The following is a 25,611-nucleotide window of genomic DNA, read 5'->3' as shown; positions in this document are numbered from 1 at the left end:
GATTAGGGACATTCATTTTATGTACCCATTAAGAGATCAACGAAGAATAATCTGGAAAATTCTAATTGGAATGACAGGCTGGATTAAGGCTTTTTAACAAGAAAGAAACAACGAGTACTTGTAAATGGTTAAAAAACATAATCGACTTCAGTTGCAAGTTATTGACAGAAAACAACAGTTTGTCAGAATTATTTCATATACATATTTTCAAAAACATCACGATTTGAAAAAAAAAAAATCAAAGCTAGGACCATAAATGGTCTTTAATATATCTAGCCCTTTATAAATCACATCCAAGAGTATGTCAAAAGTCTAATCAAGTATATTGGGGTCATTAAAAAGTTTCCCTGAAGAAGTCAATGCATATTTTGTGTAACTTATACAAGTCCAAGTTGTCAGGCCTTACCTGGAACATACCTCAACTGTCTGACAACAACAACAGGATCTCCATAGAAAACGTACAAAGACCAACCAAACTCGTCAAATCCATCTGACAAAAAACCTACACGGAAAGGCGGTTAGATTTAGGACTATCAACTTTAGAATTCGAACGCCCAATGTGTGATATCAGAGGAAACTCATTTTAGACTCAATTTTCTTCACAAAAATTAGTAAACCACTGGAACTCTTTGACTGCACAAGTTATTGTCTCAGAAAACCTGAATCAATTCAAGTCAAGATTGACTGTTCACTGGAAAACCAAACAGGAAAAGTTCAGCTCTGTCTACTGTGAGAACTCATAATCACCTCAAGTTAGGAACAGAATTGAAATGTGTCAGAGATGCTTGGGACCTCGACTTCTGGCAACAGTTAATTTTGACGATTTAATAATTAATTTTCTCGTAGTTTCTGGCTTTCTGATTGGCTTATTCATTTTTTTCATGCCACGATGGAAAAAAATCCGAGAATGGCGCGGAAACCCGACGTTATCGTGACGTCACAATAGAAACATTGACGTTGCGTATTGATTTGGAAAAAATAATCCCTTAGAACGTGCGTGTAAACGTATTTCATTTTATAAAGTAGCCTGGAAAATTAATTATAAGCATTGAAGTCACTATTTTTTTTTTATTTCATCGGGTTTTGAAATAAATTTTGTTCGCAATCTTTTGTGAGAATACCCTGATTCACACAGTTTGAAAACAAAATTTCTTTCATACCCCGATGAAATTAAAAAATAGTGACTTCTATGCTTAAATACTTTGACAAAATTCAGGTATCCTTGGTCCGAGTGAATCATCATAAGTTAACGTACATCTTATACTGTCGGGGGACATACGAGAGGATAAGGACAGGAAGCCACATCCACACTTGCGTAATTTATCTATAAAATACTTATGAACTGCAAGAATAGGATGAATTTGAATTTGCATATATTATATCACGATTTAAAAATAAACGTTTTGATCTGTAATGTTCAAGTTTTATCAATGTGCATGTCGTACAGAATATACATGAAGCGAATTTTGTTGAGGTATTTCACGTAAAAAATATGTGTAAAACAATGTATTTTTGGGGAAAACATGTTTTGTATCCTAACGTAAAGTGAACGTTGCAAAGAGAATGATTAGGAATTGTGCTTAATAAAATGAATTTGAACGATCCAGATTTGAAAACAAATAGAAACAATTTTTAAATGTATAAAATATGAAGTAAAACATCCTAATCTTGATTTTCATTTTCGGTGAAACTTATAAAGTTGTGAACTTTAAAACAATATTTGTCTTACACCACCATATCACACAACTCATCCTTAATATAACGATGTCGTCGATTGGCATGTGATTGAAATTTATATCAAGACCAAAAGTGATATTCGTAGCCAGTCTATGTTGTCACTCGAAACAAAGCTCCCAAGACAAAATCTTATTATCCGATTCCACGCCCTAATGACATGTTCTATGTTTAAACCGACCACTCTCTCTCTCAACGGTAACACCACTGAATTTTGACCAGTGTTCCTTGATATACAATGTAGTAGAATACATGTATATGTAAACGAGCATTTATCATATGCAAAAAGTAAGCACATGAAGTTGCTTCGTTCATACACTATAGTCGAAGTGAAATGTCTCTTATGTTTATACGGGGCATTGGAGTGAACCTAATTATGAGCCTGTATACAGGCATTACAAATAATTTATAATATCTTGTACTTTAAGAATATACTCAGTGATATCTAAATAAGAATATTTAGTGTGGTTATGTTGTAACCCTTCGTGTATAACTATGCATTAGAAACGGTGAAAGTATATAAAGTCATTCCCAACATAAACTGAAATTATACGTTTTTACTTCAGAAATCCTTTAAATCATGCGCTTTATTTTGCTGAATGCCCGTTTCTACATATCCGGTTCCGGTTCCAATACTAAACACAGCCCGGAGTGGATCGTCACTGTCCTGCACTACCAATGTCAGCCTAAATACCGTCTGGAGTGGATCGTCATTGCCCTGCACTGCCAATGTCATCCTAAATACCGTCTGGAGTGGATCGTCATTGCCCTGCACTGCCAATGTCATCCTAAATACCGTCTGGAGTGGATCGTCAACGCCCGGCACTGCCACTGTCATCCTAAATACCGTCTGGAGTGGATCGTCGCTGCCCGTCACTGCCAATGCCATTCTAAATACCGCCTGGATGGATCATCACTGCCCGGCACTGCCAATGTCATCCTAGTACCGTCTGGAATGGATCGTCATTGCCCGACACTGTCAATGTCATTCTAAATACCGCCTGGGCGGATTGTCACTGCCCGGCACTGCCAATGTCATTTGTAACCGTTATCAGATTAGCAGATGTCAGTAGGATTAGCACACCACCATTCATAACACTGATTTAAAAGCCTACATGTCTGCTTAGCTGCTGGTTAAAGGTGCCGGTTTAGGCTCTTTGCTCTATTTTAGGGATTAGCTTGGGTCAGTAACCAGATGGTCAGCCGTTATGTAACTAAAAAACGTAAGTCTACTGTGAGGAAGTCTATTATTCGCGGTGACTTAATTTCCCGCTTCTGACGTAGTGAAAATTGGTCGTCCCGGATTACCCAATTTCTCGCCACCGAAACGACACCAGCCGAACGAGAGGTTGTTCCGATAATATTGAATTTTGTGATTTCAAAACGAAGCTTTCAAAAAAATAGCTACAAAGCATTTCTATACCTGATAGAAACACATACCCAAATATCAGTTTGAATTTTCAAGATATATTGCAAGACACACTTGTTCAACGTTAAATTTATTTTCAGCTGAAAGACTTACCATTGTTGTTATGCGGGAAGCAAATATGGAGGTTACGAGATCCCAAAATAATTAACCGTCGATTATTCCCACCTTGCAATGATTACGACGTCACAAAAGTAAAACTATGACCTCACATTCACCGACAGATGGATCGACTGTAAGTCGTATTTATACCTTCCTGTTTTTTTTTTTTTTTTTTTTTTTTTACATCAGCTCGCCCACGATTGGTTACAAAATTTAAATACGAACCGGACCACACGCTCGTTCAGTGTTGAGCGTCTGGGAATGCGAGAGTTATATATTGTTTAGATTTAAGTCCGTCATTTCCCTCTGACCAGAATTTATGAAATTAATCGCCACGAAAAGATAAATTCTTCAAAAATATGCTTGAACCACAGATTTACTATTATACTACGCTTCAGTAAGCACAAACTATGCCTGTAGGTTATGTGTTTACTGTTTTTATTATCATATTTTAATTGTATTTAGTTGTATCTTCACAGATAAGAACACACGACTTAAGTTTTCGCCCGGGGCCATACAATTTGTCGACAAATGACATTACCAATTATAAAAAAACAAGCCATTATATATTCGCATTCTACTGTGAGATCAGAGTCGATATATTCTATATACAAGTGTACGTTAACCTATATATACATATAAATCTGAATGTATTACTTATTATATGTGCATATACAATAACCTGCATGCCCTGACGTCAAATTATCGTTTGTGTTGACATGTATATGGCCGCGTCCGTCCAACTGTGACAATCAACCAGTCAAAAACGTCCTTACAAAACGTACTCGGCAGTCCCGGCTCGCCTTTATTTGGATGCACACAACACATTCAGGAGTTTCGTTTCGTATACATTGGCCACTGCTATACTGAGTCACATGGTTTTCACACGGATCCACCTGTTTTAAAACAAACTGATTAAGGAAATTGTTAATTAATTCTGGGGATAATTACCAAAACAGAAATATGGATTACTCGAAAATATTTGTGGAAATTATTATCTTTATGCTTCTTCCTCAAGGTAAGTTTATTTTTATATTGCCCCGATAACTCGAGGCATAACGATTAATTGTGACATCTGTTGTTTTGTTTGTAGATGCGGTATATCATCTCTGTAACCAGATGTCGCTAACATTCAGTCGCGTGTCACTTGTTCATGTCTAATACGGATAGATGAGCTAATTATCGATGATTAATGTTATCTTTATTGTCTTGTCTCTACGAACCCTTGGGGGTTAGACTTAAGAACGAAAAAAACAGGATCCAACTAAAGTAAATCTTATATAGAGCTTATAAGACGGTACGAGTAACTGAAAGGATATGAAATATTTATTTAATGAGTATGATATTATTAATAAGTTAAAATTCTAACATCTTCACAATGCATTCTTGAGGCGTAGTATACAATGTTATTAATCAATGTTTTCAGTTTTGGGGTACAAATTTGAATGATTCGTAATAATTGTACTAGTCTTAAAAATAATCTGAGCTCAGTTTTCATGGGCGATATAATGTTAGAATACATTAGCAGAGATTTAAATAGTACTACATTAGGAAGGATCAGAACTTTGAAAATTGATATAACATTCCGATTAAAATATCCAAAGTGTAAAGGTTGAGAAGTATTACCCTCCGCTTTTTGATTTGTAGTTCACGCACACGCTACAAACTCGTACAAAACGCCCACGCAAAATTGAACTCGGAGAAGCAGATTACACTTCAATTATTAATGAATTATGTATTAAATCATTGTTTAATGCCACACTAAGTTATCAATTACTGAAAGATGTATTAATTAGTACACAAATCAACTACACTGTAATTGTTTAATTGCATTATCGTTACATAGAATCGATGGAAGACAGAGAACTTTCGAGACAGAATTTTATAATCTTCCCCTAAGCCTATTGTCATTTTAAACAAAAACTAATCTCACTGTTGTATTGTAAAAGACAATCGATCGTTGGAATCCTCAAAGCGACCTTTCACTTTAACAATATTTTATTACGTGCTTTGTGTTCTGTTCTGATACACTCATTGGCTTTAGTGAGAAACTGATGTTTTATTGAAAAGTTTAATACCTACGCCGTTTACTGAAAAGAGACACACCATAAAATTATTCAACGAATTTAATGTCTAATGTCGTCTGGTCCTGTAGAGTTTAAATTTTGAGAAAAAATTGTCATTGTTTTAATACATGTGTCCTTCAGAGTGTAAACATTTCAGAAAAGAATAATTGCTTTATCGCGTCTTGCAGAATGGCAGAATGTAAACTTTTGAGAGAAAAATAGTTATTGTTTCACTGTCTTTCAGAGTGTAAACTTTTTAGCAAAGAAGTCATTGATTCAACGTATCTTGCAGAATGTAAATTTTATTGGAAAACAGTCATTTCTTTACTGTAAATCGAAAGTCTTCGTTTGTTGAAAATGTTGTCAGCGAAAACAATTGTTGTCTGCGTAGAGAAAAAGTCAGTTTGATGCAAAATCCATTATTTTAACCTTGTAAATAAGAGGTATGACATTACGGTCTCTAGAAATGATATACTACTTAAGACATAAATGTCGCCATGGATATTCAGACAACAACAATCTCGTGATGTTTTTGTTCCATTTTCTGCAAAGTCAAAATAAAATAGGTCTACTGAAACTGCGAGTAATGGTTTTAAATTGTAGCTTAAACACACGTGATAAAAATACTATATTAAATACGAAAAAAAGGTTTTGCAACTTTTGTGAAGTATTGATACCAAGAGGCGACCTTTTTTGAATGTCTCAGTAGATAGAAAAAAGACTGGCAAAGATCACCAATGCTTTTTGACCCATGATTCAATTGTGATCCCTCCTTGAGGGATCCGGAAACAAAGGGGATCGCATTGAACCAAGGACATTGAGAGTTATGACACAATTTTGCGTAACAACTTCATAGATAAAGAATACCCAAGAAATGAATAAAAAAGGATGCAGACGACACGGTTTAAATGGAGGATAGTTTCATTTGTTAGACCACACGATTACATTCATTTGTTTACATCGTCAGAAGCATTAGGTGTACTGTTGACTTAGATTGATTAATTACTATGCAATATATTTTATTAAAATATCACATGTCAATTTACATAAAACGTGATGAATATTGTAACAGTATACACTTGTGTTAAAATTTAAAATTGACACCAAGCATATGATGTTAAGCCTTACGAGACACGTTCTTGTCAGTGAGAGGGATATGGACTTTCAATATGTTATCAAGGCTAAACAAGGGATGAGGCCACAATTTAAACTCGATGAAACTTGAACTGTTATTATTGTAGCTAAATCTTGATATAATACTTTCGATGGATGGGCAGTTATTCGAGATAAAACAAAGCCCACTTGTATGAGTCATCAAGTGCTCTAATAAATCACCCAGACTAATTAAGCCACAGGTAATGAAAAATGACACACGATATTAATGTCGCGGGGTTATCGGTAACAGTTTGTTTACCTCGTCAGAAAACATGCACTTACGTGTTGCCTTTTGCATGATAATGCATACATTTTGTTAAATTTTACATTCTCTGCATAACATCACTTTCATTTAAGTGACCCCGAATTTGAAATCTTTCTGGGTGACATCCAGGTGTAATGTCTACCAATAGGCTGGTCGCGTAAGGTCATTAAGGCATTAAAGAAGTCATATTCTTCCGAAAAAACTATTTCCACAGCCTGCTTTAAGACTTTGAAATAAAACTTAACCCTATTTACTCCAACAGTTTTTGTGACGTTTTAGCTATTCATTTTATATTAGTGAAGAAATAGTTTGTTTTAACAGTTGTATTTGGTTTCCTCAGATACATTAATTGTATATGGAAATGTAACATGCCGTATTATATCACAACAGTAGATTAGATAACAATTGAAATAATACAACATTCAGATTCTGAAGTTTAGACTTAGTTAATAAAAAATAACGCTGCAAAATGTTTGCTATTTTTGATTGGAAACGTTAAATCTAAATTGCTTCATGATCTTATAGCTTTGACATATTCACTAGGAAATTTTGAAATGTCAGGGACAGAATTAGCAAATATTACCTTTCCCGAAACTCGAGTTTTTTCTTGCTTAAAGTTACAACGCGACGAGAAGTAAATTGATGTAAATATATTTACATATTTATTTCAGGAATGTAGGTTATACATGTTGTCCAACCATTTACCTGATTGTTTTGATACTAGGAATTAATTTGAGTATTAATGAGTTCCTCAGTGAGATAATATATACGATCGAGAGGTAGAGTATTTGATTAAACACCAAAATAAACAGGTGGTAGTATTTTATAGGGCAACTTAAAGACGGTTACTTCTATATCATCATCGACATTTCAGGAGTTACTATCACTGTCGTTATATCCACCCCTGGACCATCCACGATACTCCATGGGTTAATATCACCGACATTATATCCACCTCTGGACTATGTCATAGCAAAACTGTTTAAATAACAAATCAGCAGGTAGTTTGGTACAGCAAAGACGCAAATAACGGTATATTGTGGTTGACTGTATTGCTTTGTAGTCGTCAAAGGAAATCTCTGCAGGGCTGTGATTGGTCAGTTTTTTCTCTCCTGAACTGCCTTCAGTTTTCCAGGGATGAATATAACGACAGTGAAAGTACCCACGTCTATCGGCGCACAGCAAGTCGTTTATCAGGCAATCTTCTGTAAATAACGTTCACTGTTGACAAACTTAAGAAATAATTCTTACCAAATACCTTCCATAATACTCCAGGGATTACGATCACTTAAGATCTCTACATCTTTGGATTATCTCATAGTAAAACTGGAGGCTGTTCAAGAGAAAAAAAACCATACTAATGATATGCCTGCAGAGCCTTCCTTTGGGGATTACAGAGAGAGCGACGCCCGACTTCAATACAACACAGTCGACCACAATGTACCGTTATACAATTCATTTTATGTGCATGATGTATATCAAGGGATGAAATTACCTGTGTTTTCCGATGCGTTCAGTTTTACACTGTAATAGTGCAGGGGTGGATAAAAAGTAAGTGATAGTAACCCCTGGGGTATCGAGGATGACGAAATACTTTAAAGCCGTTAAATATCGAATTCTAGACACATGTCAAATATTTAAATACTTATTGCCGTAGATAATAACAATAGTATCGTTTAAGGTTTCAAAGTTTTAATTCACAAAGTAGTCTATATAATGCGAATTTAACATTTGCAAATATGTCCCGTGTAAGAAAATCGCGAACTTTTGACCCCACGCATTTTAAGCGCTACACAGTATTGCCATTTTCCTTGCAAAACTCTGGTTATCCTGATTTTAAATTAGACACATATACCAAGTGCTGAAACACCAACACATTCTGATTTAAAGATTTCATTATCTACTTTCTCCCGGGAGGAAAACAACCCACATTAATGTAGTCTCGCAGTCAGAAATAATTCTTAGGGTCTGCATTCTGGACATAAACTTAGGATCTTTTAAATTACATCCGTTGACTAGGGAGAGCAAAGACAGTTGAACTAATTCAGAATTTCCGCAGAAAGGCTGGCTGACGTAATAGACAGCTTATAAGGTCATACAGATTGGGGAATACGAAAAACAAAAAGTAATCTAAACTGTTTAGTTCTGTAGTGATGGGTTTCAACTATTGCAGTTAGGTTTTTAACAATTATTCTTCTCGGTGTAAATCAACAACATTTGAGGTAGCTGAAATTGTTTAGGGAAGTTATTTTTATTTCTGAAAAATGGATCGAAATAGCTAACGAGACGTACAATCGTATAACACAGGTCTTCCTGAGCAATAAATCTACTGAACAAAAATACTGAAAAAGGCGCATTGATTGTCTTCGCAACGAATAATAAGCCTCTTGTTAATTCAAAAACACATCATGATGACAAATAGCGGCATTCTACAGAAATAATGAACTTGTGACGTAACTTCAACATTTAAAGCTATCTATTGCTTCCGTCGCAAAAGCGCCAACGCATGCTTTTGGCTGCTTTATATTTGTCTATATTTAATGACTTTGTTTTAAGAAGGAGAAGAAAAAAAACCGTTTTGGATTACAAGTAATATTTTGTAACTTTTTTTATTTTTCAAACCCATATTCAAACAATAATGTGATATAACATCATCATTGTCATTCTCATCATCATCCGCATCGTCTTTATCATTATCATCATCATCATCATCAACATCATCATCATCATCATCATCATCATATCATCATCATCATCATCATCATCATCATCATCATCATCATCATCATATCATCATCATATCATATCATCATCATCATCATTATCATCATCTTCAGAAACATTATACTCATCATTGTCTTCATATTAATCATCTTCATCACCATCCATCAACATCATCATATTCATTGTCATCAATGTCATAATCATAATCATCAAAATCATCATAGCCCTCGTCTTTATCATCATCAACAACAACAAGAATATCATCATCGACCATATATAGTCATCGTCTATAATCAGTCTCACTATCATCATCTTCATCTACATAAACAACAGCAACATCATCATCATCGTCATCATCAATCGTCCTCTTCATTCCCATCAGCCACATTATTGTTACTAGTAATATTAATGGATATCTAATTACTATGGAGTGTGCTTGAGTGAGAAAACACTATTAAATGGACAAAAGTTTCCATAAAAAATCCATGGTAGATATGACGACAGTGAAAGTAACCCATGAAATATCGAGGATGAGTTGGTAGGTGTGGTTAGTTAAGTCATTCCGTTGGTTCCCTTGTCCTCGTATTTAGTAAATGTACAGCAGACCCATCCCTTCTGCATTACAAGTCCCTGTGACTTAACCGTCATTAAACGACCAGATAAGTGAGTCTATCACGTTTTTGCTAATCGTTCAAAACGAACGCACCTGTAGTGAAGTTGATATCCTGTTTCTCCCCAAACAGTAAAAATTATATATCCTGTTTGTCCCAAAAAAATAATCTATTCCCTATGTTGTTTTAACAGAGAAATGATTTTTAATTTTTGTTTTTACTTGTGTTTAAAACAGTATTCAAGTTCAGAGAGTAAACAAAATATAGTTCCACAATATTTTTATCATTTAATTTCATTGATATAATATTTCTTAAAGGTTTTTTTTCTGATTTATGAGTTAAGATTTCCGTTACATTCGAACTATGTATATATTTAACATATGTAAATACACTTTTTAATACAGACACAATATAACTTGATAAAGTCAATGTTCCGGTGTACGTATTCTTGCGCGACAACCGCTGCGTTTACTCAAGTGTAAGATAACTCACAGCATACGGTTTATGTTTACTTCTTACGCCTTTATGAACCTGACGAGAAAAACAACAAAGACATCATTAAGTCATTACTGTCAATACAGTAAGCAAAGTACTTAGAAAGATCTTTAAAGTCGGAACAGATTTATCAGAGGGAAGGACGCATGTAAAGTTTACAGACATTCTCTGAACAGATAGATAATAACAGTGCTATTTTTTTTAATTTTCAGAAGTTTAACGTACAGTGTAAACTCCGGTACAATTATGACGTGACACTTCCGATCCCATGGGCAGTTGCCCCACCTTTCAGTGATGGATAGATTTCGGGGGCTGGCAGGTTAGGGATAACCTTAATTCCCCTGCACAGCTGATACGCCTACAACTATAAAAATATACAGTGTCAATCAAAAGAGAATTAATAATCACCCACGCGTAATATGCACTGAACATTGTGTGGTGTCAATGAGATAGATAGGTTAAATATAAACAGCGCCCAAAATGTGAAATAAAAACAGAGCTTTGTGTATAATCCAGTGTCAAAATTTGATTTTTGTAATCAGAACAGTGAACTATTAAAGTTATATGGGCCGTAATTTTCATACTCATGAATCAAGAACTTTTTATTCAACCACCAAAAACTACCAAAATGTTAAGAATTACAATACTTGCATAAGAATTACAATACTTGCAATGCATAAGTTTTAAATTTATAGTACAAATTAGAGCTGAAAATGATTTTTGACAGTACTGTCAAAAATCATTATATTTGCATCTTTGATTCTACTGTGCAGTGAAATGAGTACATATTGTCAGATCATGAAGCCAAGTTGTAGTCGTCAATTTCACATTTAACATTATTTAAATTGTAGTGATTTTTGAAGGTGAGTTTCCACCTAAACATGCATAAGGCATCGAAAACAGGATTTTTTCAGTTGATAATGCATCATAAATGATTGTCTGACCATTTGAATGGTTTTCACAACTTAATTAATTAAACCTGATGGTTTCCAATAGATTACTTAAAAAATAACCAGTTACGACACATTTAACTTTATATTGTTTTGAATCATATGTGCCAAAACATGGGCGAACATTTCGACACGTTATTTTTTCTTCAGTTTTCTAATGAAAATCGTAAGTATTGATGAGTTAAGTAAAATTCTTGTTTTGTTTATGCCATTTGTTAGTTTAGAAGGAAACTTTCTTTCAGAAATCACAATTTCTCACAAAACTGTAATACTGCATAAAATACTTTTCAGCTCTTAACTGCACTTGTAGAATTAGAACCTAAATAGATGCATGCAAGTACTGCAATTCTCGAAATATTGGTAGCTTTTGGTGGTGAATTGCACATGAAAAGGTCTTCTTGATCTTTGAATGAATTGTATTATCATCTGACCCAAATGGTCGGAATGATTGTAGCCAGTGTGCTCTGTCCATCAAGCGGCGTATGCCCGGTGCATCACTTATGATATTTTCATATTGATGGCCCTGAGCTGGAAATTGGTAGTAATTGGTAGATTCAGGAAAGGCAATCGTAAAAGAAAAATGTCGTTATCTTTGGCCTAGAATATGACAGTGAAACAGTGATTTTTTGTATCATTTGTACGTAGTTGAAAAACCATACTCTTTTCTGAAAAAGACCCTTTTCATTTTTCCTAAAACTCCATAAATTGAGTCGAGTTGAAACTGTAAGGTGGGATATTAATCTCGTCTTGCTCACGAGTTAAACTTGAACTTAAACTTGCCTAAAAATGCCTAAATGTGCCATAACCGGGCGAAATTTTAGACATAACCTGGCGTTATATTTTTTCTTCGGTAATATATTGAAAACCATAAATTTTGATGAATTAAGCTGTGAAACATTTAAATGGACAGACACACAGGTAAGAAGGCTTATAAACATTGGTTACAACACAGGATTTATGGACTGTAAAATTCTTGTTTTTATGCCTTATGTATGTTAAGATGAAAACGTACTTGCAGAAATCACTTACCAATTACTAACACGGTACAAATATGAAATTAAATTGTAGACGACAAATTGGCTCGTTGGTGTCACTGTATGTATTTATTTCACTGCACTGTAAAGATAGTAAATATCATGATTTTTGGCAGAACTGTCAACATCATTTTCAGCTCTTATTTATACTAGTTAAATGAAAACCTAAGCTTATGTATTGCGTTAGATTTTGTAATTTTCAAAATGTTGCATGTTGGTAATTTTTGGTGGTGAATGAAAATATCAAAAAACCTTCTTGATTCGTGAATCTGATAATTACGGCACATAGCACTTTAACTAATTAAGAATTGTCCTAAATAGGATATTTATAATGTTCAATGCCAATTTGTTTCTTAATGAATCAGTCTATGCTATTAAGGTTGGATGTAGTCAGTTGAACGTTAGGGCCAAAAGGATGTTAGCGGCAATGCATTGTAGAGTTTCATGTTGCTAGAAAGCGTTAGCTTCGTTGAGATCACATGTGCTTAAACCCCTTGTTTACTAGTGCGTGGCAAAGTAATAAAACATGTTTTCACTTAAGGACATACTAAAGAGGTAACTTGAGCTTTAATTGTCGACCTTATGCCTCTTTGTTCAGAAGTCTTCTAGAGAAAAACAATATGGAAGTTTGTCCATTTCCGGTTCGTTCGCACTAGTACTCGTGTTTATCGGGCAGATATGGAGGGGCGAATTTGAAAGGACATAGAAGGAATCACCAGTCGTTTGTAGGTTATGTGCAATTTCACTTTTTTCACTTTTTCTATTTGTATCTAAAGTGTTCGGTTTATGAGCCAGTCCTAATGGTACAATATAAACTGGTGACAGTGATATTCTTGGTCCCTTCGCGTTATTCCTCGTCACCTAATAGTTTTACACTAGCGAGCTCCGAGGCTATCGATCATTCAATATATTTTAACGTTCGGTTAGAGGTTATTGTATATAGGACCAAAACAATCAAGTTGAAACCATTCTTATTACATTATGGTTTTACTCTTCCAAACAGTTATACGTGATAATTTTATTGACAACATACGTGAGGATTAGGGGAGTGACGTCAATTTCGAAATTGCATTTGGCTGTTAATGTTTCGCCTACTTCCGCAAACTCGCTTTCAACATCGATATGTCAAAAAAAGATTTTTTAGGACTTTTTTTGCGAGGAGGTTCACTCCAGTTGATTTAAATCTTTATGTATCAATACAGCTATCAAAGGAAGCGAGTGTCTAAAGTGTATTTTGGACAAACTTTGTATATATTGCTGTAAACCGACTTATCATCACAGAGAATTTAATTTCGCGTTTGCATGTCCCACCATATTTTGCGGTAAATTAATTTCGCGATTATGTCAAACGACATTTTGACGGTGAATTAACTTGTTGGTTATGCCCAACAATATTTTGGTGGTGAATTAATTTCGCACTTATGTCCAACGATATTTTGCGGTGAATTAATTTCGCGTTTCCATGTCCAACGGTATTTGGCAGTGAATTAATTTCGCGTTTGTATTTCCAATGATATTTTGCGGTGAATTAATTTCGCGTTTGCATGTCCAATGATATTTTGCGGTGAATTAATTTCGCGTTTGCATGTCCCACAATATTTTGCGGTAAATTAATTTTGCGATTATGTCAAACGACATTTTGGCGGTGAATTAACTTGTGTTATTAACTTGTTATGCCCAACAATATTTTGGTGGTGAATTAATTTGGCACTTATGTCCAACGATATTTTGCGGTGAATTAATTTCGCGTTTCCATGTCCAACGGTATTTGGCAGTGAATTAATTTCGCGTTTGTATGTCCAACGATATTTTGCGGTGAATTAATTTCGCGTTTGCATGTCCAATGATATTTTGCGGTGAATTAATTTCGCGTTTGCATGTCCCACAATATTTTGCGGTAAATTAATTTTGCGATTATGTCAAACGACATTTTGGCGGTGAATTTAACTTGGTGGTTATGCCCAACAATATTTTGGTGGTGAATTAATTTGGCACTTATGTCCAACGATATTTTGCGGTGAATAATTTGCGTTTCCATGTCCAAGGTATTTGGCAGTGAATTAATTTCGCGTTGTATGTCCAACGATATTTGCGGTGAATTAATTTCGCGTTTGCAAATGATATTTGCGAATTAATTTCGCGTTTGCATCCCACAATATTTTGCGGTAAATTAATTTCGATTATGTCAAACGTTTCAATTATTTGCGTTTCATGTCCAAAGGTATTTGGCAGTGAATTAATTTCGCGTTTGTATTTCCAATGATATTTTGCGGTGAATTAATTTCGCGTTTGCATGTCCAATGATATTTTGCGGTGAATTAATTTCGCGTTTGCATGTCCAACGATATTTTCGAGGCATTTTTTTCGCGAATTCAAAGTTGGTTTACAGTAAGTAATCTGGGGTTCTGTACGGGTTCACCTATGACGTGTAACAGGGTTCAATCAACGTCACTTCTTAATTATTTTCGATATCGCAAAATTGATAAACGAGTCACGAATATTCCCGATTCAATCCCATTTCGACATCCTAATACCGTTTCAAACAATCGAGGTGGAACAAGGGCATTCCCAGTACTCGAAAATATACTATCACTGTCGGTATATCCATTATCGTTATACTACAGTGATAGTAACCCCTTGAATGTCGAGGATGGTGCAAGTTTAGAACTGTAAAACAGCCATGAGGATGTTTTCATAGCCATGATACGACGTCATGGTTTCCAACTCCTGATGGCAAAGTCAGACTCCGAAACGCGTCACTATCATTAATGTTTAATCGCAAAAGTTCATCCAGCTTACGATGTCCAGCCGACGGGTTTATCTCGCGTAGACACTGGTCATAAATCTAATAGAGGACTCTTGTAAAAGCAAACTGTTCCGCTAATCGGTACAGTAACATTTACTTACATTTACTTACATATTACAGATAGAGAGACAAGAGGAACCTCGATTATCATTTATAAAGATGATCCATTACTCGTATACGCTTATGTTTTTATTGCCATATTTATCAAGGATCTGTCTCTCCTGGGAGTCTTGAACAAGAGTTAAGTTTTTTTTGTGTGTTGTAATCCATAAAATCACAGAACTACATACTGTAAATGTAAGTATTTACGCGAGAGCTTAATTTCGCGATTTGTAGAAACCTTTCGCATAGTATTATTTTTGCGATACCTTCGGATTCTTAGCAGCATAGTCCATTCATTAACTAATATGACGCGTAGGGGAAATTTTCGCGGTAAATTTGTTTTCTTGCAGTTAGCGTAAATCCCCCACTCGCGTATATATTTCCATGCTTACAGTTTAACAACTTGTCATTACTCTTTACGGTTTGGGTGAGAAATACCGTAAATTTGGATGTTTTGGCATCGGAAAATTTTGGCGTTTTGTATCAAAATAAGGTGGTTACATTTAGGCATGTTGATATTTGTCGTTTTTACTACTGTATTTGAGGTACATGAGTTCCCGGAATAAAATCACATGTCTACCTATAATAGTTTATCTGCTACTTTTGAATTTAGGACAGGGAAATGGGTGACTATCTAAATTAAATCTCATGTATATATACCTATTTTGCTACCACAACTTATGCATACTTTATCAAGCATTGCGGTTTAGTAATGGTCATAATTGTTCCCCATTTTTTCAAAGTAACTATGCAATGACAACTTGGTAAACACCAGCTATTAGCTATGCTTAAATCAAGTAAACATATTCCAGAAGTTAAGAAATTATGTTGTTATGTGATGTTGGTAGAAAAAATGAATCTCCAAAGGTTAAGGCATTTGAAGTTTAACATGAGGTTAAATTTTATCCAAGAATAATCGTGGAGTTATGAAGTGTGAGAGAGAAGTCGCGAGAAGACTGTGCTACACGTACAGAAGTATTCCCCAAGTTATAAATCTGTTTGCGGTGTGTGCTTTCTTTGTCATTGGTCTATCTATCAAGCCATTAATCCGCAGCATTTCCCGAAGATTTACAAGATCCCAGAAAACAAATGGTCTAGAATAACCATAAACCATTTTTCAGTCTCCGTGTTCGATGGAAAGTGAAAAATACCAGGCTAGATTAATGGATAGTTTGTCTCCTAGACATAATCCATTGTCGGCTGATCAGTCGCTTCCGGTCGGAATCACACGTCAGCCTCGTTTCTAAGTACGAGTTTTAAATACAATCCAGACCCTCGTCCTCCTCATCAAGATCGATATTTAGTGTTGTTTTTAATTTGCTTTATTTCTTTATTTCAGTGGTAAGTATCTGTTAATGTCTTGCGTCTCTCTCTCTTGCCGGAAGTGACGCATGCGTAATTTGAGGATGCACTCTTCAAGATTAATGGCGCGGACATGTTTCCATGGTTACATATTACGGCGTTATTGATTTGAACATGCACCGAACTTTTGGTGTATTAAGTTTTTAGTTAATCGTTCGCTGTTGTGAAAAATATTCGAAAAAAAAAATCCAGATTTCCTTAAAAGGAATGTACTCATTTGTGCAACGACTCAATAAATCTATGCGAAGTGGTACCTGATGCTCTTGGTGCATCTTCAATCATTGATTCGATTGACTAAATAATTTGTTGTGGGATCAGATTTAAGTCAAACTTTGGAGATTGCGCAAAATATGGAAAAGTACGGACAGCGAAGCAAAAACAAAACACACAGATAATAAAAAAGAAATTGGTAACCTGCCATATTGGAAATTCTTTAACGTTGCAATCATGATAGAGAGTCATTTATTTCGCGTGAAACTCTAAACATAGGCTTTAATGGCGGTAGTTGGTAATGGAAGTTAACTTTCGGAGAATTTCTTAGCCATTGTTGTACTTAAAGTCTAATAACTATCCTTAAATCAAGGGATTTAACATCGCTATCACATGAGGACGTAATGCTGCCACAGGGACCTGGGATGTCGTTTCTATCTACATGTATTTTGATATTTCTTTGTCACAGTGACATGGTAATCAGTTTCTAACATATATTATATGTACTTTGGTCCGTCCAAGAATTTCAAATGCTGAACAGGTAAAAAATGCAACCGAATATTAATCTAAATCGCCACAATTCTTGGAAATGTGCAATAGAGAATATGAAATGTCTACATACTCCACAAAAAAGCCATAGAGTGTCACTGATCGCCAGGTCCCTGTGTTATAGCACATATTGTTCTCGTGCATAAACAGGAATGTTTACTAACATGTAATACTGTCCATACTATATTAGGTATGATTGACAGGTGACAGTCAAACATGGTGTCCCTAACACAACTGGGCGTCATACACGTGTATTAATAGCAGACTGACCAATAAATCTGACCACTCGTCATTATATCATTGGTATAGTAAAATATCACATCTAAAGGAATGTCCGTCTGTGGTCGTAAACGAGGATATTGCCTGTAATGAAATTAGCAAGGCCCAAAAGCTACCGGTTTTGATTTTATACCCTGGTGAATACAGAGACACCAGAAAATCATAGGCTATTTTCACTCAGGAAATGTTGTAAGGCGTTTCAAAAGTATAACACTTTGACTTTATTATATCTTGACATTTAAATTACCACTTGCAGCAAATAGTAATGTGCTTTACTTTTAATATTTTCTGTTAAAAAGACAACATGTCATTGATTTGGCAGTTATCCCCATGTAAGCTAAAGATGTTCTCTCTCAAAAACAGGAGCAGACGAATTGAATAACAAAAGGTATTGCGGTTTGTGATGGGCACAAACGTTAACTGTTTTCAAAACGCCAAAACGGTTTTAATTTCATTAATTTTGAACTTGGTTTATACAGAATTCATCATATATCATTCTAGACATTGTGTAATGCTGCCCTTAATGAACTCATGTATACATACTGTACTGAATCAACTCAGGTATACAAATGATGTACGATTGTTTTGTTGCAGGTGTGTATTGTTATGACAGGGCACTGCTGGGGATCATCGCATCATCTGTAGTAGCCGGTGTTTTCTTCATCCTAATCGTTGTCATGGCAATCATGGTCACTATATGGTAAGTGAAATCGTTGTCATGGCAATCATGGTCACTATATGGTAAGTGAAATCGTTGTCATGGCAATCATGGTCACTATATGGTAAGTGAAATCGTTGTCATGGCAATCATGGTCACTATATGGTAAGTGAAATCGTTGTCATGGCAATCATGGTCACTATATGGTAAGTGAAATCGTTGTCATGGCAATCATGGTCACTATATGGTAAGTGAAATCGTTGTCATGGCAATCATGGTCACTATATGGTAAGTGAAATTGGCTCTAAAGAGACGTTCTGATCTATCAGAGTTGCGTGTAACCCGAAGTTTTCTGATATCAATCGGACCATGTCAGAGTTTTAAAATGCCGATTTAACATTATAAACCTTAATTAAAGATGCTCCACCGCTGACAAATGGGATTTTTTTCACTATGGATAACAGAAGCAGACGATTTAGTATTTTTCTTCAGTTACAAAAGTTACTTACTTTACACCATTTGGTCCATTGAAAAGTTTGAGCTTCTTATTTTACTTTAAGTTAAAAATATAAAAAAATAATTAATTGCATCCCGAAAAAATTCCGTGCCACTTTATCCTATCATGATGGAATGAAGTACCGATTACACATGCACCAAAGGCAAAACAATTTATTTTATATTATTTTTTGTGTTAATTAGACATACATATACACGATAAAACACCAATTATTGTTCAAATGATAAGTATTACTTATGGTCTGTCGGCGGTGGAGCATCTTTAGTTATATGAATGTACTTTCCTTCGTTCACTTCGTCATTCGGTCAATATCCTGACGGAGTTCTGACGGACTGATCGACGGGAAATGTCTAGTGTGATAAGGTTAATGCCAGAATACCAGGAAAAAAAACCATTGACCAGCGGCCAGTAACTGGCTACTGCCCCACATAGGATTCGAACTCGCGACCCAGAGATGGAGGGCTCGTGGTAAGATGTCGGGACATTTTAATGTCAGTTATGAACGGTTTCCCCAGAATTATAATGTTTTGCGTGTGTGCATGGCTGACTGTTCTGTGATCATTGAAAATCTTTCATTATCACTGAAACATGCTGCCGAAGACATCAAACAACATAAAAAATAAAACACATACTAACCTAAATGGTCTTATAGTTGACAATACAAGCTGAAAATCATATATTTGAAATAAAAAGGTCGACTATAACGAAGACAATTACAACAAATTCAAGGTTATTATTTAAGCATTATTCTCAATATCTTTTGGGGTCATGAAGTCATAGACAAAAAAACGGAAGGACATTCTTCATAGACGCGGAAAAAAAAGTCCATGCGGTTTTTGTCTATGACTTCATAACCCCCAAAACACTGAGAATAATGCTTATAATTTAATTCAGATACCTCACTTAGGTACTAATTAGGCATAAATTTTCGTGATTTTACTTTCTTTTACATGAAAACAAATTGAGTTGAGGCGCATCGATATCTTTCCAATAATTCAGTTTGGCCAATGACTGTGCCGCTTTTTAAATTCCCCGCGAAACCGTTCGGTATGTATGACGTCATTATATTTGACGTACAATTCTTTCGGTCTATGGAAAAATAACCTCAAAGGTCTAACCAATAGAAATGAGTGTAACATTTGAAATTAAATTATAACGTAGTAATGTTCATCCCCCGTCAAAGTTCATACAATATGAGTATAATGAACTGTCTGTAACTAAGTGATGTTCCTGATCCACACAGGGTTTGTTATAAAAGCGTTTTACTGCATGGTATCCGAGTGGAGCAAAAGGAAAATGGCCTACCCACTTGCACCGTAGCCTTACAGAGAGACGTTTTATGCATTGTTTCGTTAAGTCAGTCGGAACCACAGGGACTTGGCGCGAATTTCCGACTAACGGTTGATAAATATATGTATCATAGCCAGGTCCCTGTGGTCGGAACGAAGGAGACAAAGAAAATTATATCACATATTTCCGGAGGTCTCAGTGCTGTGTATATCGTTTTAGTTCCGTGTGAACTTACCGCTCCTAACAAGCTCCAAGCTAGCCTCATACATTAATTTAATAGGTGAAATTTGTTATGCATCTTTATATCTCAACCTGCAACGATATTGCCGAATCTGTTCGTATATATTCCATGTATCCGTTTAGTGTAAAACATATCTTTATACCGATTCATCAATTATCCAAATCGAACATACCTAACTTATCAGAAATTTTAATTATTACAATATATATGTTTAATTACTAACTATAGATCAATTTTGACATACAAAGATAAACCGATACATCTTCTAGACATTAATTAATGTATGCTAATTAATCCGTCAGGCTTAATTTATAGCTAAACATCAGCGATTTAAAATGATTTACAAGAACATCTAAATATACATATCGCCTTTCATATACATTGATGTGTTTGTATGTTAAAGTCCTATTTGCATTCAGTCAAATAACATAACAAGAGAGACTGCTTTTGTCCATCTTTGCTACTCCAGGGGTTGCTATCACTGTATCCACGACTTTTGAATGTAACCCATGGACTATCGAGGGTGTCGTTTGTCCCATCATGTTAGAACGATGATATTCAGGCCACAGGAACAGGTTGAGTTATTTTAAAAGATGTTCCAAATGTTTAAGCACATAACCGCTAACCGTTCACCTCTGGGTTTCGAGTTCGAATACCACGTGCATTATTTCCCAGGTACTGACCGTAGGTCGGTGATTCTTCTTCGGGTTTCCTCCACTTCATTCATAAAACAATTGGTGAAAAGGGACGCCGTAATTCACGGAGAAAAGCACCGACCCATGGTTTTTGACTCATTGCATCTGGGAATATAGCAAAACTATTTGATTCAACACGTTTGAATAAAATGCATTTATTGTTTTTTTTATTCATCAATAGGGAGGACATTGAGATTGCAAAAGGAAAAGTGAAGATACCCCGACACAGATATAACCGTTTCCGAGTCCACACTCCGGACAGTTCTATCGCCCCTGACCACTCCATAGAGATGACCGGTATACCCATGTGGGCCGGGGTACCGCAGCCCACGTGGAGAGGTACATGTACAACATATATAACCCCGGGGTTGGGGACGGGGGTTGGTATCACATGCTAATAATAATAATTAAATGTTGATAGTATTTGAATTTTTTATTCGTTCTGTGAAATGGGGTTTAAAGGGGAATAACTCATCATCTATTAGGGAAAAAATGTCTGTTTAGGATTACATTGGCAAGAAATAGGGTCGGAAGGTCAGGATTTTTTTAGTGTCTTTCACTCCAAAGTTATGGCTGGATCCGGAGTCTGAATTCGAAATCCGACTTTAAACTTTAAACAGACACATATTACTTGAACACCATGTTTATTTGAAGCATATCGTTAGTCAAAATACTTTGATAACTCGAAGTATCACCATGGTAATGCTTATTTCGAGATAAAGATATTTGTTTTTTACCGTAGTTCACATTCTAAAGTAAAATGATATCAGGAATATTTTTGTGTATGTGATAGCATTGATGGTTCATGCAATTCAAACGTGTGTTTCAGATGTTCAAAATTTCTAAGACTATTTAATATTTAAGACATAACAGCAGAACTTCTCTGTTTTGAAATCGGGTAAACAAATGCGACATGTTGACCAATCATTCACTTTCATTTGTTTTTTTTTCTTTACACAGAGGCCGAATCCCTCCCATTACCAAGGTAAGTTCCATGTAACTCGCAATTAGTTCATTATCTACTCCGTACACTCCGTAATGAACATCGAATTTTAATTAGATTGCATAACTCGTTTCCATTATTTATACATTCTAATTACTAATTTATATCTTTTATTATCATAAATAATAAACTATTGTTTATCTTGATTATCGTGCTTGAAATCGCGATTTTTACTAAAATAACCGGTTATATGGTATCCTTGTTCTGTTTTAGTGATCACAGTCACGCAGATGATCAGATCGTAAGTATAACAGCTTTTGATTGGCAGAAATAAGTAAAACGAGTTTTAAGGTCTAAGTACGGTCTGAAACGTTTTTGGTTCCCAAATCCATCAATCTTTTACAATACACTTTTTGAGACAATGCAGCAAGGCAGGTAACTCCAATATTGTCAAGACAGCAACAAATGTCCTAACCTTGTTTTCCATTTTTAAAAGAGAGAATAGTATTCAATAACACATGTAAATAACATTAGACGTTACATTTTCCAGGAGAGAGAATTTTATTTCACACAAAGAATGTCTAGTGGATCACAACAAGACCCGGCCGTAGTTATATCAGAATCCAGCGAGGACCAGAGCCATCAAACCGGATACGAGCATCACGCATCCTCAAAACGAACTTCCGGTTCAACGAATAGATATTCTGCGTCAACAAGTCGAAATTCCGGGTCTGCGCACAGAGTGTCTGGTGCTACCACAACTACAACACTGCCTTCTAGTTCCAGAAATAGTCACGGGGCAACAAGATTGTCGCATTCAAATCTGACGCGTGCCCATTCAGAGGTTCTCTTAGTTCCGGCAAATGAAATGACCATGGACAGCCGTCGCACCGACGCTGGATCCATGGCAACACTGGAGCGGATTGCAACCCTAGATCGTATGACAGATACCACCGAGAAAGGTAATACGTTCTTGTGAAACAACAGTTTCGTGATTTTAAATTAAAAAAGAATTCAGAAGGGTTGAAAACATCTTCCTCTTTTTTTAGCTCACAGCCAAAAGATCGTGGGCTGTTGAAACACTTAGATGTTCGTGGTTTGACCATACCAAATGGCAATCATCATTGAACAAATCATGGTTTCGTATTTTAGAAACAGTAATAAAGGTTACTATTTTACAAACAAAAACAAAAACAAAAAAACAACATGTAACCAATAAGGATGAACACAAAATAAAAAAGATGAAAATGATACCGTTTTAGTTTTATTTTAGGACAAAACGCATCTAAAGATGCGCATGATCATTTTTTGGGGTTTAGTTAAATAATCAAGATGTGGAAAGCCGAACTAGTGGATTTTTATAGTTTTTGTTAGATATCATTAAATCTAAACGAAAGTTCTTGATCCCGTTTTTATAATGAAACATGTTTCGTTGACATCTATTTCTTTTATGGCTGCTTAACTTCGAACCACCTTGGCCATGCACGAACCAGGATTGCATTCTTTATAAGTCACCACGCTTTCGATTTTGTTTAACTTGATATCCGTGCTTTACTTCTCTGGACTTGTGGATTTTCATAACATCTTTTAGCTGTATTCTCGAATTTCGCAGCTAGTGTTTGTAAAATTAACCGAATAAAATGAAACCAATCAGCATATCTCCATCTTCTAGGATATGTCGTGACATAAATTTTCAAAAGCTTTTAATAGAATAGGAGCAACGTCCTCGGAATTACGGAATAATAAATTGAGGTGTTATTTGTTTTTTTCTTGTAGTTACGTCATTCTGAACAACAAGTCCCTCCGGAAACCATGATGGAGTGTGTTTTGTCTCTTGTAATCTCCAAGTGCTGGGATTAGTGCTAAATACCACAATACTGGATGGAATATTTGTTTCCAATGACTTAAGAAGGTTTAGGGGCAACGAGAATCCCCGCCGCCTCTTGGGCGCTAAACATATGAAAAACAATCATGATCAATATACGGATTGCGCAAGTGCTCTATTACGATTAGTTATTTACAAAACTGTATCCTAGTTTGGTTCATAAGGTGGCTGGCAAGGACATAACATAAAACGTTATTGCAGTATTATTGCCTTACACGCAATGGTTTTTGTGTGTAAGAAATAGTGCGTGTGGACGCAATACTTTTGCATATGAACACAATATCCATTTGCGTTCGCACGCAATAACTTATTTTTCATATCCATGCCCAGCCACCGTAGTAATGTTTAATGACATGACATACATTGTTAGTAGACAAAAAATACCAATTTCAACAAAGAGAATGAAACGGAAATGGTGTTAGGTTTACCAGATCTTCATTTACCAGGTAGTAACAGCGGCTTTGTCATGGCTCTTTGCTTCTCAACAGAAACTATAATGATATTACATTTTTATTGCTTATTATCTTAAATTAACCGTATTTATTCTGTTTTAAATGTTTAACCATTGACTTTTCAATTATCATAATGATATCACAAACGTCTTTGACCCTCCTCGCATTTTGTTATTGCGTAACCTATTAATGTGAAACGACTTGTCTCATTCAAGCAGACGCTTGATAATTCACATTTTCGGTTGCGAAACAAACACTGTCAGCAAGAGTATTGAAGATCTCTACAAATTAATGACGTAACAATCAAACGAAGCAAATGTGATAAATAAAATGAAGGCGAGACAATAACTGCGATATAAATCAAGTTAACGAGGATATAATCGTACCTAGTTGAAAAGTTAGTATCCTATGCCAAATTAAGACAAAAAGTCCAAGATCTCTCTGGAACAAGAAAAAGGGTTTTGAGTACAAGATGAACCCCCCCCCGAATGTATTCAGGGGGATTTATAGCCTATTGATATTTATATGTATAGCGCGGGTTATTTGATACTTTGCTAAAATTTTTGAATGGGAACACTATTCAATTCAATCTACTATGGATAATCGCTTCAAAATTCCAAATTAACGAATGACTTTTTTTTCCCTCTATGAAATCATTACGTCATTATACCAGCCAATCAGAAGCAACGTAACAAACGGCAACATCATTTTTTCCTTTATTGGCTAATTTTAAACCAATGAAAATGCTCGTTACATGCAAGACTAAATTATATTGTTTACATGGGTATATGGAAATATGTTGGATTCATCAAAAACTAGTATTATGAATAGAAGTAATACTTTTGCTTTTTTCTGTTATGTTTTGCTTTGTATATTTTATATCGACAAAAGTTGAAAGCGTTTTCAAAGATGAAATGCATATATATGATGCAGATCATAAGGTTTTTTACGAATGAATTTGTCTCCTCTTTATCGATATTTATGTACATGATATTATATCTATATATATATATTATCTAAATTAATTACTCATTAATCCTACTCAATGTTGTTATTATTA

General features: G+C 35.3%; 1 protein-coding gene across 3 annotated transcripts; it reads left to right on the top strand.

Annotated features, from left to right (window-relative positions):
* Positions 1-4,059: 4,059 nt before the first annotated feature.
* Positions 4,060-25,028, top strand: LOC138323918 (serine-rich adhesin for platelets-like). Of its 3 annotated transcripts, XM_069268857.1 has the most exons (7): positions 4,060-4,280; positions 18,465-18,570; positions 21,453-21,610; positions 22,232-22,256; positions 22,488-22,515; positions 22,765-23,176; positions 23,991-25,028. In XM_069268857.1, exons 1-7 carry the CDS (start codon positions 4,226-4,228, stop codon positions 24,002-24,004), a joined length of 798 nt encoding a protein of 265 aa, XP_069124958.1. In that variant the 5' UTR covers positions 4,060-4,225; the 3' UTR covers positions 24,005-25,028. The 3 variants fall into 3 exon arrangements, with proteins under 3 accessions (XP_069124958.1, XP_069124957.1, XP_069124959.1); XM_069268856.1 differs by lacking the exon at positions 23,991-25,028 and having other exon boundaries at positions 22,765-23,193; XM_069268858.1 differs by lacking the exons at positions 4,060-4,280; positions 18,465-18,570 and adding an exon at positions 18,790-18,816.
* Positions 25,029-25,611: the final 583 nt, after the last annotated feature.

Source organism: Argopecten irradians, chromosome 5 (assembly GCF_041381155.1).
Source record: "Argopecten irradians isolate NY chromosome 5, Ai_NY, whole genome shotgun sequence".
Lineage (NCBI taxonomy): Eukaryota > Metazoa > Mollusca > Bivalvia > Pectinida > Pectinidae > Argopecten > Argopecten irradians.
This window is presented reverse-complemented; position numbering and strand designations above follow the sequence as displayed.